Source organism: Lissotriton helveticus, chromosome 6, assembly GCF_964261635.1.
Source record: "Lissotriton helveticus chromosome 6, aLisHel1.1, whole genome shotgun sequence".
Lineage (NCBI taxonomy): Eukaryota > Metazoa > Chordata > Amphibia > Caudata > Salamandridae > Lissotriton > Lissotriton helveticus.
In genome coordinates, this window is record NC_136067.1 from 153,943,106 (window position 1) to 153,956,245 (window position 13,140).

General features: G+C 48.0%; 1 protein-coding gene across 1 annotated transcript in view; it reads left to right on the plus strand.

The window, feature by feature from the left end:
• Positions 1-13,140, plus strand: part of DNAH14 (dynein axonemal heavy chain 14) — a 1,144,348-nt gene that overhangs the window by 470,027 nt on the left and 661,181 nt on the right. The window contains exon 38 of the mRNA XM_078647362.1: positions 12,145-12,276. Within this exon, the coding sequence (XP_078503488.1) occupies positions 12,145-12,276 (132 nt within the window). The remainder of the gene's footprint in view (positions 1-12,144; positions 12,277-13,140) is intronic.

The window sequence follows — 13,140 nt, forward strand, 5'->3', positions numbered from 1 at the left end:
TTCAGACCCATACGTGGCAGTGGGTCTGCATTTGGTCTTATAAAAGGTCATCAATTCCCTTGGATGTTTGATTCCTTGTTTGCTAGCGAAATGCTACAGGGCTCTTGTTGTTTTAACAAAGTGGAGTTGTCTTAATTTCATCGCCCGTTGCCATTTCCCAGTTTGACTAAATACAATTCCCAAGTAAGAAAATGAGGTTGTAAATTGAATTTTTGCACCTTCAACAAAAATATCACGACCCCTTACTTCCCTTCCTGCCCGCCAGTATTCTCCTCGTCACCATCGTCTTACATAGCCCCCCTGTCATGGGCTCCTCTCTTTCCCCTGATCTTTTTTACTCCCTCGCCGCTCTTTTTCTGTTCACTCTTTACTGTCCTCTTTCGGTAGGCCTCTTGCCTACCCCTTCTTCCTTTTCTCTTGTTGTGATGTTGCATATGTTAACTTTGGGTCTTGCAATTCTCCCAAGAATGCAATCTAATGTTATGACACATGCACTACGCGGCCGGCCCACCAAGGGTTGTAGGCGACATGCTGAGTACAGTTTACATCGGTAGACTCTTTTGGAATCACCCGTGTACCCTTTGATTTGCGCAGCCGCCCAGTGTAGGGTTGTGGGCCCTGTGCTGTGTATTTCTAGACCCTCTCCTTGCCCTTTGTATGAAAATAAAACAGAAATTAAAAAAAATATATATATATATCATGACAACGGGAGGCCCTATTCCCGATTTTCATTGCAAAAGTTTTGCTAATGTTAATTTTTAGCCTATGGCTCTGCATCAAATTGGCGAATTCGTTGACTAGTCGCTGGAGAGCAAGAGGTGTTCTAGCCATTAAAACAGCATCATCGGCATAAAAAAGTTCTCGTATTGGACGATGACCCACTTGAGGTAAATCTACGCACTTGCTTGCCAAAGTGATGCCTACGCTGTTGAAATAGAGATTAAACAAAAAACGGGCAAGTTACCAGCCTTGTCGAACCCCTCTTTTTATATTAAATGGCTGGGTACAATTGCAGTTAAGGCCGAAACGTACTCTGCCCCAACCTTGAGCATACAGATCTCTGAGGAAGTTTACAATGGTACAGTCAACTCCCTTGCTAGCCATAATAGACCACAATTACTCGTAAACCACATAATCAAAACCGGAAATAAATCAACAAAATCTAAAAACAGGTTTTCTTCCTTGATGTGCATGTATTTGCCAATGAGAATGTCCAGGTTAATGGCCTGTTCCGTAGTCCACAACCCAGACCTGAAGCCATACTGCAGGTCCGAGAGGATATTATTAGACTCTATGAAATATGGAAGGGAATGGCTCAGCTATCCAAGGCCCAGGGCACCACAGTACATGAATAAAAAAAAGGAATTATCACTTGGGTTAGGGAGATTGAGACTATGATCCACTTACTCACAGAACATTAGGTAGAGTTTAAGGTGGACATTGAAGTACACGGATGTATGGTTGTGATGAATGTTTGATTATTGACCCCAAGGGATAATTCATTTTATTTATTATTAGCCTAGTCCTGCAGTTGGCCTAAAAGAATGCGCTCGCCACCTTCACTAACGAATCTAAAAGAGAGATTGGCCTGTAATGTACTGGGCTATTACGGTCGCCCTTCTTAAATATAGGGACAATAGGAGACTCAGTCCAGGTTTTAATCGATGGTGCCAGGGCTATTTTCGGATGCTTGCTGCGAAAAGCTTTAATGTTTTAATGCTTTGATGTTCACACTCTCCTACGCTGCATGACTACGATGTGGCAGGGTAAACATCGAAACTGTTTTTAATGTGTAGACATTTTAGAACGTGCTATTAGTGATTTGCACTGTGGATTAGAAGCTTCACTCTTACCTTCTCCCTCCCTGCCAGCGCCCCGTTCCACCGCGGGATCTCCCGTTTGTTGTGGAGGGTGCCGGAGAATAGCTGTGCTCATTCCTCATTGGCTGCTAGGTTCACGAGGGCTTTGCCTTGTAGCTCGGCCCCTATTTAATCCTTGATGTCTCTCTCCGCTATCAGCGGACGCGATCAGCCTGCGCGCGCCGAAGTTGCGCCAAAGTTAAGCCCGTCTGCGCCCGTCCGCGCTAAGGACGGGCTACAGGACGGGCTGCGCAGGGAGGAATCCACGACATCGCTGGGTAGTCAGGTAACGTGGTTCTATGCTTATAGGGATATAGTCACACTTAAACCCCCTTTCCTACCCTGCCACCATAGTCTCACCCCGGAAGCTCTTCTTTCCTCACCCCCTTGTTGCTGCTACTCTAACTACACTGAGCCCTCTCTCTCTCTCACCGCCTTAATAGACGCACCATGGTCAAAACACCTCCTACACCTACTGCTCATATTGAAAGAAGTTTTCTCATCAATGCTAGGTCATTGATTAAAAACAACATTGCATTCCACGATTTTGTCACTGCCAGGAACCCCTCATGGGTTTATATCACCGAAACCTGGGCATCTGAATCCTCTGGTCCGGACCTCCTGCATGCCATCCCTGAGGGCTACGCGTTAAACAGACTGAATAGAGTAGGTCGCAGGGGTGGAGGGTTGGTGATTCTTTACAAAGCCTCTGCTGTCTGTCGCACTACAACTCTTTCCTCTCCTTCAGATCTTTTTCAGGCCACTCATTTCTCTATATCTTCCTCTCCCTGTGCATCTTTTTCCGGTCTCCTCATCTATAGACCCCCTGGCCCAAGATCCAGTTTTAGCCATAAACTTCTTAAAATTTTAGAACCTTATTTTGGCAAATCACACCTTACGGTTATGGGGACCTACATTTTCATTTAGATGATCTCTGCTTGAAGGATACCCTCTCTTTAGTGGACCTTATGACCGCCTGCGGCCTATACCATCTGGTAAATAGCTCTACCCACCTGGCCAGCCACATTCTAGACGGGGTGTTCTCCAACGACCCCAGACTCTCTACGGGCCCTCCCATCCCCCTGGTATTGTCTGACCATCTGGCGGTACCCTTGGAACTTGAACTCACCCCCTCCCCTTCCCTGTGCCATGGGTTCACGAATAAGGAACCCAAACGGAACTATAGGGGTATCACGAACGACTCTCACACCCCCCTTGTAGCGCAGACCACCACGTTAGCTGCAAAGGATGCCAGCGATGCTGCGCTGGAGTTTGCAAACTCTATCTCCAGAGCAGTAGATCTTCTGGCCCCTGCCTCCTATCGCTATTCAGCGAGGCGGAAACCATCAGCCCCCTGGTTTACTGAGCCTCTTAGGCTCCTAAGGCAGAGCTGTAAGAGGCAGGAGAGGTTATGGCGGACAACCTGGAACCCCAAAGATCGAGAAAGACATAAGCTTTTGCTGGCAGACTACAAGATAAGGGTCATCAAAGAAAAACAGGCTTACTTTTCTAAGCTTACAACGTCCCTTACCTCCTCTAGGGATTTATTTAAAATCGTTGACTCTTTGTGCTCCCTACAAACTCCTGATCCCATCACAGGCTCCCAAGAGTTGTGCGACAGGATCGCGCAGTTCTTCCATACCAAAATTGCAGACATTTACTTCACTCTTGAAGCGCAGAGAGCCCAAATGAGCCCTCTTCCTCTCCCGACTCAACCTTCCTTAGAATGTTGGGGAAAAGTTCCCTCAAAGATCTTGTCCGACTTCCCACCCCTCACCCTTGAGCAACTAGATTCTCTCCTAAACAGAACCAAGTCAGGCTCACCATTGGATCCCTGCCCTTTGAAGATCTTGAAGGAATGTAGGGAAACCCTGTTGCCCCATATTTTGGAGATAATGAATTGTGCCATGACTCAGGGCATCTTCCCAGCTGTTTGGAAAAAGGCCATAGTCAAGCCGCTGCTTAAAAAGCCGACTCTGGTTCCTGAAATCCTCAAAAACTTTCGACCAATATCGCTGCTGCCTGCCCCAGCTAAAATGCTTGAATTCCATCTTAATCAGCATCTCACCTCCTTTCTTGAGGTCTCTGGGTTTTTGGACCAATCTCAGCACGGCTTCCGAAAGTTCCATAGCACCGAGTCGGCTCTCACGGTAGTGGTCGACAATATTCGATCTAAGGTTGACCGAGGCCAGACTATTTTGCTGGTCCTACTCGACCTGACTGCAGATTTTGACACCCTATCTCCTTTGACTTTAACAGCTCGGCTAAAGGAGATAGGGGTGGTGGGCCCAGCACTGAGCCTCCTGTCCTCTTTCCTCAGCCAAAGAGAGCAGAGGGTCAAGCTAGGAGAGTTCCTCTCCCCTGCTAAGCCTGTGCAGTGTGGGGTTCCACAGGGGTCGGCCTTGAGCCCGACCCTTTTTAACATCTATGTGGCCCCACTTGCCAGGTTAGTAAGATCGCACGGGATGGAGGTGGTGTCATACGCCGATGACACGCAGATCATGGTGTCCCTCTCCCACTCAGTGAGTACCTCCGCATTCAGCTTCAGGAACTGTATGCAGGCAGTCTCCGAATGGATGATTCTAAATTCACTGAAGCTGAACGGAGAGAAAACCGAGGTCTTGATCTTCGGCAAAGATCAAGACATATGGTCCAGTGAATGGTGGCCCCCTTCCCTGGGAGTATGTCCTGTACCTGTAAAATCAGCCCGCAACCTGGGCGTGATTATTGACACGTCACTGGCTATGACAAAGCAGGTTAATCGAACTGTGTCTACCTGTTGGGGAGTCATTAAGATTCTTAGGAAAATAGCCCATTATCTCTCCCCCCAAGCCCGTAAACAGACCGTGGTCGCCTTGGTGGCATCACGGTTGGATTACTGTAACGCACTGTATGCGGAAATAAATAAGAGCCTTATTTTACGCCTTCAGTCCATTCAGAACGCGGCTGCTAAATTTGTCCTGGGCGTCCCTAACACCTCCTCTGCCACTCTCGCCAGGAAGAGTCTGCACTGGCTCCTGATCCACCTTAGGATCACTTTCAAAATTCTATGTCTGGTTTTCAGTGCTTTATCAGGTGGAGGCTCAGAAGCCATTGGTTCCCTTCTTGTCCCTTATATTCCTAGCAGAAGCCTTCGTTCTGCCTCCAAAAAGCTCCTATCTGTCCCTCGAACAAACAGAGTCAGATGGGGTGGAAGGGCCTTCTCCTCTATAGCCCCCAAACTATGGAATGACCTCCCTTCCGAGTTAAAAGCACAATCCTCTATGGCTCTTTTTAAGAAAGCATTAAAAATGCGGCTCTTCATCAAGGCCTATCAGTAGCATGCTCTCTGACTCTGGACTATCTTTGGTTAGGCGCCTTGACGTCCGTTGGGCAAAGTTGCGCGTTATAAGTTGTGTTTCATTCATTCATTCAGGTTTGCAAAAAACCTTTGTCCCGGCAGGCTCTGAGGAGCAACTAAGGATGGGGCTCCAAAGATCAGTGTTAGACTTAAAATAGTCAATAGGGATCCCATCAGGGACTGGTGCTTTACCACCCTTGCTTGTCTTCAGTGTCACAACTGCTTCATCCAAGGTAAATTCCGGGTAGTTCCTTTTGTTTGGTGATAAAGTGGTAGCAGGCACACCAGAGGAGGATGCAATAGGCAATGAAGTCGCAATGTCATTCTTAGAAAAATATAAATTTGTAAGATAGGATAGCCAAGTGGCCTCAGTGATAGCTATCTCAGCTCGAGGGCAGTCTGCAGAGTCATAAAAAGGAGAATTAATAGTGCGCCAGAACATGATGTTATCATTAGACAAACTGGACTCAAGTTGTCGATTCCAAGTATCCTCCTTTAAGCTTTTTTATGTTGGTTAATGGCCAGTTTATATGCAAGTCTAGACCTGTCTCAGTTTTTTGGCTAAGGCTAATTTTAGTTTTCTATGGGTTTTAGTGCATGCCGAATCAAACCAGCTAGAATAGAGTGCCCTAACTTTGCTCCAAATAATATGGAGCCCTTCACCAATTCCCTTTTTTATAAGATCAAACACTTGTATGAACTCGTGTGCCTCCGTATCTTCATCTAAGTGGAGAAGTGTGGCTCAATGGTTAGAGCGGCAGACCCTGATGCAGAGGTCTGGCCCGTGGCCAGGGTTCAATTCCTGCCTTGACTGGTTTCGGCGGATCTTGGGCTCATAATTCCTTGGAACTGATTTCTCGCCTCGGTGCCTACTCTAAGCATGGGTCCCACGCTGCAACTCTGGGCAATAGCTTGCTTAGTCTCCACAACGGCCCCCTGCAGCGCTAGGGATGCCTGGTTGCACCCTGGGGATGCCCAGGAGTGGACATTTCACGGGGAAAAACCAGGAAGGGTTCCCTAGCGGTATAAGTACAGCGCCAGGACACTCAGGAGTATCTGTGCGCTTTACAAGTACGGCTACATTTACATTTACATAAGCACAGTTCAAAAGCCTCCCTGTTTTCTGATTAGTTTTACAAAAAAATTGGATGGTTCCTCCAGGGACCATCTCAGTACATACCTGTTAGGACAGGAGATGTCAATATTCTCCAAGGTAATGACTCCAAGTGCATCCCCCGCTGTGTAAAAAGGTTGGTATTCAGAACTACGCTTTGGGGAAAGTGATCGCTGGTTGCAATATCGTAGATGGAAAATCCTAGAACCAGTTCAGAATAGCGCTGGGGAAATAGTAGAAAATCCATTACATTTTTATCGCCTCTGCCATTATCAGTGCAACTCACTGTAACTGGAGTACTAGTAAGCTCATTACAAACGGACAAATGTTTAAAGAGTAAATCATTTAAGGTGTCCCCACATTCCGTATGGGAAAAGTGAGTAATATCACCATTGTCGGGAGACGTCATGATACAAACCTTATTTGATGGACTGTACCATTAAAGTTAGTCCTCCATATCCAACACGTATATTACACAGAGGTAGATGTCTGATCACACCTCTATTAAAGAGATGTTTCATAAAAGTATTTGAGTATGGGAAGTAGTACAACAGGAGTACTTTTTTACATACTCTTACATACCCTTAGTGGTCCAGGCCAGAAATGTTTAACTCACTATTAAAAATAAGTGCAGATGGCACCGTCCATTCTATTTGTACTTCTTCTGTGAGAACAGTCCCATTTTATTTCCAGTTTAGTTTACTTGTAGATGTTTTGAGGCCAATTCACAAAGACATGTAAGAGCACGTAAAATAATACTACAGTATTCCTTCATGAAGATGTCCCTAAATGTTTGGCTACATGGTTGTGGATGCATCTAAAACATGTTTTTACAGGGACAGTGAACCCTGTTCCCTTATAGGAAGTCATGAATAACTTATTTACTGATTCAGGAATCCTCTAGGATGAAGATGTCATGACCCAACACCCTCTACATAAAGTCTGTACTTGTGTCCTTTCCCCTAAAAAGACAAAGCTATACCTTGCACATTCCAAGTTGTAATTGTAAGTGACTTCCTGGTAGGGAATCAGGGGTTATACAGCTGTACAACATCATATACTGGATTTTAGCAGAAGGCTGATCTGTGAGTACAGCTGTGAAATATGGTCTTGATTTTGCGATCTCTCACTTTCATGGCATGACAAAAGGGTGATAGAACCATGTATATTTGAACCTAAATCAGAATTTAGTCATTTATTTGTACATAGAGCTTCCCTTGACCAACAAGCATGGTCGCTGGGCAACCGAACTTGGCACTACTTTATTTTTTGTTTTTGTTCTTCCCTGACCCCAGACATCGAAAAAGGATGTCCCACTTAGCTCCTTATACATGCAACCATTGAGATAAATTCTTTATTATCTGAAGAAAATTTTTGACATTTATAGTATGTCATATTTGTTTAATAATGAAAAAAATCTCATAACAACTACGTAATGATGAAAAGTCACAAACCAGTAAAACGTAGAATGTACTAAAATGAAAGGTTACAACTTCTCCAAGGCTACTCAGTTCATTCCTGATGGTCCCTCCACTCTTATCAGTCTCCACAGCCCAAATGTCACCACGTGACCCCCATTCTTCGCCCAACTAATGGTGGAGAAAATAGGTGGAATATACCACTATAGAAAAGAAAGGGGAAGGAGGCTGCTGGCGATGATGGGTAAACCTAGAATTATCAATAAATAATTAAAATAGTTAGAATTGATTTTACCTTCCACAGGAAAATAATAGAAAGTGAATCAAGAAATCATAAAAAATCAACAGTGATTGTTTGAGAAATTATTAATAAGGATGTAACTGACACAACCTCAAAAGGCCGTTAAGTATCTGTGAGGGCTTCTGAGGAGTACTTACATAAAGCCATAACGCACATGAACCCAGTGGGACGGTCGCTGCCACCATGACTCCTATCACTGTTTGCTGCTAACAGTGTTACTGGTGTATCACAAGCAGTGGGTAGTGTAGAGCTTTATGAAGTAATGTAGAGGCAGTCCTTGTATGGTTTACAGCAGCACAGCAACAGTATAGAGCATCTGTCTTCCACCACATTCTACACTGGAAGCATCCATTTTGCTAGGTACTGGTGGAGTCAGGTAATCTGTGGGTATTACAGTTACCAGTGTTGTACTGATTTGCAGAGCCACTTGAATGGCAAACGACCTTTACAACGTGGTTGTTACACTGCGATACATTTACATTGCGTCGTTACAACGCAAGTCGTTACAACGACTTGCGCTGGATGGTGCTATACACTAAGGAATAGTGTGATTTACTATTCTAACACCTTCCTACTGTTACGTAGGCTGGAGTTGGAATAGTAAATCATACTATTCCTAAGTCCAGCGCATCTAGTGCAAGTCATTGTAACTTCTTGCGTTGTAATGACTGCAATGTAACGTACCGCGGTGTAACGACTGCGTTGTAACGTCACATATTGATGTAGACAGTGTTTAAATGCCATATTATGCTAAACGAAGTGTACATAATCAATGAATGCACTTTTTAAAGTACACGCTGAATATATATATATATATATTTAATGTCATGTCTAATTAAAACAAAAAGTTGCGTCAGCAATATTGTGATTTAGAGGTCTTGTGGTGTATGTGCGGTGAAGTTAAAAAAGTGAACTTGAATAATAATAATCAATCAATCAATCATACAATTTGTATAGCGCGCTACTCACCCGGAAGGGTCTCAAGGCGCTTGGGGAGGGGAGGGGTTTGCTACTGCTCGAACAGCCAGGTCTTGAGTTGTTTCCTGAAGGTGAGATGGTCCTGTGTCAGCCGGAGGTGGATGGGGAGGGAGTTCCATGTCTTGGCTGCCAGGTGGGAGAAGGATCTTCCTCCGGCGGTGGCTCTTCGGATGCGTGGTACGGCGGCGAGGGCGAGGCTTTTAGAGCGTAGCTGGCGGGTGGGCGTGTAGAAGGTCAGGCGGTCGTTGAGGTACTTGGGGCCCAGGTCGTGGAGAGACTTGTGTGCGTGGGTCAGGAGCCTGAACGTGATCCTTTTGCTGACGGGGAGCCAGTGCAGGTCCCTCAGGTGGCTGGAGATGTGGCTGCGTGGGGGTATGTCCAGGATGAGTCGGGCGGAGGCGTTCTGTATGCGCTGGAGTCTTTTCTGTAGTTTGGCTGTGGTTCCCGCGTAGAGGGTGCTCCCGTAGTCCAGTCGGCTGGTGACGAGTGCCTGGGTGACCATCTTCCTGGTTTCGGTCGGGATCCACCGGAAGATCTTACGGAGCATACGCAGGGTGTTGAAGCACGATGAGGAGACGGCGTTGACTTGTCTGGTCATCGAGAGGGAAGAGTCCAGGATGAAGCCCAGGTTGCGTGCGTGGTCGGTTGGCTTGGGTGCGGTGCCCAGGGCAGGGGGCCACCAGGAGTCGTCCCAGGCGGAGGGCGATGGTCCCAGGATGAAGACTTCCGTCTTGTCTGAGTTCAGTTTCAGGCGGCTGTTCTTCATTCACTCGGCGACGTCTTTCATCCCTTCGTGCAGGCTCGTTCTGGCGGTAGCGGGGGTCTCTGGTGAGGGAGAGGATCAGTTGGGTGTCATCAGCGTATGAGATGATGTTGAGGTTGTGCTGGCGTGCGATGTTTGCAAGAGGTCTCATGTAGACGTTGAAGAGGGTGGGGCTGAGTGATGATCCTTGCGGTATGCCGCAGATGACTTCGGTGGCCTCGGATCGGAACGGTGGGAGGCGGACTCTCTGTGTTCTTCCGTCGAGGAACGAGATGATCCAGTCTAGTGCCTTCTCTTGGATCCCGATGTTGTTGAGGCGTTGGACTAGAGTGTGGTGGCAGACGGTGTCGAACGCTGCAGAGAGGTCCAGGAGGATGAGGGCCGTTGTTTCCCCGATGTCGAGCAGGGTTCTGATGTCGTCGGTGGCTGCGATGAGGGCGGTCTCGGTGCTGTGGTTGGCTCGGAAACCGGACTGCGAGGGGTCGAGGGATCCGTTCGTCTCGAGGAAGGCTGCAAGCTGTCTGTTGACGGTCTTCTCGATGACTTTGGCAGGAAAAGGGAGGAGCGAGATGGGGCGGAAGTTCTTGAGGTCGGTGGGGTCCGCTGTTGGTTTCTTCAGTAGCGCGTTGAGCTCGGCATGCTTCCAACTCTCCGGGAAGGTGGCGGTATTGAAGGAGGTGTTGATGACGTCTCGGAGTTGGGGTGCGATGATGGAGTCGGCCTTGTTGAAGATGTAGTGGGGGCAGGGGTCGGTTGGAGATCCGGAGTGGATGGTGTTCATCGTGCGGGCTGTGTCTTCGGTGGTCACCGTGGTCCAGGTGCGAAGGGTGGCGGTGGGAGGCGTTGGTTCGACGGTGGGGTGCGTGGATGGTGCGCCGAAGCTGTTGTGGATGTCGGCGATCTTGCGGTGGAAGAAAGAGGCGAGAGAGTCGCAGAGGTCTTGAGAAGGAGTGATGTCGTTGTTGCCCGTGCTGGGGTTGGAAAACTCCTTGACGATGTTGAATAGTTCCTTGCTGTCGTGGGCGTTGTTGTCCAGTCGTTCCTTCAGTGATTTCTTCTTGGTGGTGCGGATAAGCTGGTGGTGCTTGCGGGTGGCTTGTTTGAGGGCGGTCATGTTGTCTGCGGTCTGGTCGAGGAGCCAGGCTTTCTCGAGGGTGCGGCAGTTCTTCTTGGAGTCCTTGAGTTCGTCTGTGAACCAGGTGGCTTTCTTGCTTCTTGGTCTGCTGGGAGGGTTCTTGAGTGGAGCGAGGTCGTCGGCGCAGGCGGTTAGCCACTGTGTGAGGTTGCGGGCTGCTTCGTTGGGGTCCGTTGTGCTGGCGGGCGGGTTCTGGCTGAGGGAGGTGGTGAGCTGGTCGGCGGTGATCTTGCTCCAGGTCGGTGTGTATCTGGAAGTGGAGAGACTCGGCGGTGGCGAGGGTGTCGTTTGAGTCGGTCGTGATGCGGATGGTGTTCTTGTGTACGATGGTGATGCCTCCCCCAGTCTGGTTGACGCGGTCTCTCCGGATGCTCTTGTATCCGTCTGGGATGGCGATGGCGATGTCGGGCGCTGAGGAGGTGTTCATCCAGGTTTCTGTGAGGAAGGCGACGTCTGGTGCTGTTGTGTCGAGCAGGTTCCAAAGTTCGATGGCGTGTCTGTGGATGGAGCGGGTGTTGAGTAGGATGCACTTGAGGTGGTTGTTGCTGGTGCTCGGCTTGGTGGTTGTGGTGCAGGTCCGGAGGCAGGTGAACTTGCAGTCTTGACAGGTGAAGGGTCCGTGGGTGTGTCTCGGGGTGGCTCGGTGGCAGGCTCTTGTTCGGTCGGGTTTGAGTGCGATGAGGGTGGCGTCGTCGTAGGTCCATCGAGGTCCAGGGGTCCTGGCGCCGGGCGCGGTCCAGGCGCGGACGGGCGCAGACGGGCTTGCCTTTGGCGCGCCTTCGGCGCACAATCGGCGCGCCCGCTGCGCGTGACCGCTGCGCGTGCGTGGAGGCGTCATAAGAAGGGAGCCGGCAGGGAGGGTCCGCTGGGTGGCGGGAGCGGGGGGGGGCAATCGGCTGGCGGGGGGCGGGGCCGCAGGGAGGCAGCGGCGGGAAGACGAGTGCGGGCGGCTCAGCGGCGGCTGGGTCGCCTGCAGTGGTGATAGGACTCCAACAGGAAGTGGCGGCAGAATCTGTGGCAGCAAGCGGGAGGAGCGTGGGGGCGACCCGGCCTAGGAAGGCACAGTGGTCGCTATAAAGACTTAATAAACGAACCAGAGTCTGTCAGAAGGTGAGTGGTTTTTGTTTTAAACATATGTTTTGAGAGGCATAAGTAGGGTTTAGGTGAGATATGCTAACACTAGAAAGACTTTTCTAATTTTCCACCTTTCACCATGTGTTGCCAAAATTGTTTCAGGCTCGTCATGGTGTGATGCTGGTGGGGCCTTCCGGTGGAGGGAAGACGACGGTCAGAAAGATTTTAGAAAAAGCTTTGGTGATTTTACCAACTCTTCCCACGGACACATCCGTGAGCAGCTCTATTGTGCAGGTAACAACATTCCGCTGAATACACGTAACCTGGCTTACAATGACGATAAAATTCAGTCACAATGAACACCACTGCTCTCAGAGGAGCCATCTCTAACCACCACTAGCTTGATGGTGATTCACCCCGGGTGGTCTGAGATGTCTCCCACACGAGAGGAAAGATTTGCAATAATTGAGATTCCCATTTTGCACCTGGTAAGCCGTCTGTGTGTGTTTTCTCAACAAAGGTATTTAATAAGAACTAGGATGCAAATTTATATAGAAAGGTACAGTCACATTGAAATGGGTCTCGTGAATATCAGGAGAATTGTTTCCCTGTGTAAAGTGACTGTAACACTTAATCTGTGAGGCATTTAACACAGTTTTTATGATATCAATTTCGTTCTACTGTGGGAATAATATAGAATCTGAACTCTACGCGGCAGTGATAAAATGAGTGAATTAGTAACGTTTCTCTAAATAACGTGTGCAGCATTTATTTTCACTGCCATGGCATAAAAAGTATGCATGCAGATGTGCAGAGTATGATATGCTAACACATAATGTATTCCCCTGTGCATCTGCATATGAGGTTTATGCCCTGTCATTTTTCATATTTAGTTGTTTTAAAAAACAAAAAGGCATTTTACTAAAACCAGTATGCAAGAGGTTAGATTGGGGCAGTAGGGTAAAGTATCACTGAAGAGCCTCTTTAACTCCTACGAGAGTTGTTTGCCTGTCATTCTTACATGTTATTTGTCAATTATATTGTAGTGTATAAATAAAAGTGTGGATGTGCCTTTATTAGTACAGTTGCTCTAAGTAACACTATTGGAGCTCATTTATGTCCACAGCTTTGGCATAAATATATATGATCATACATTAT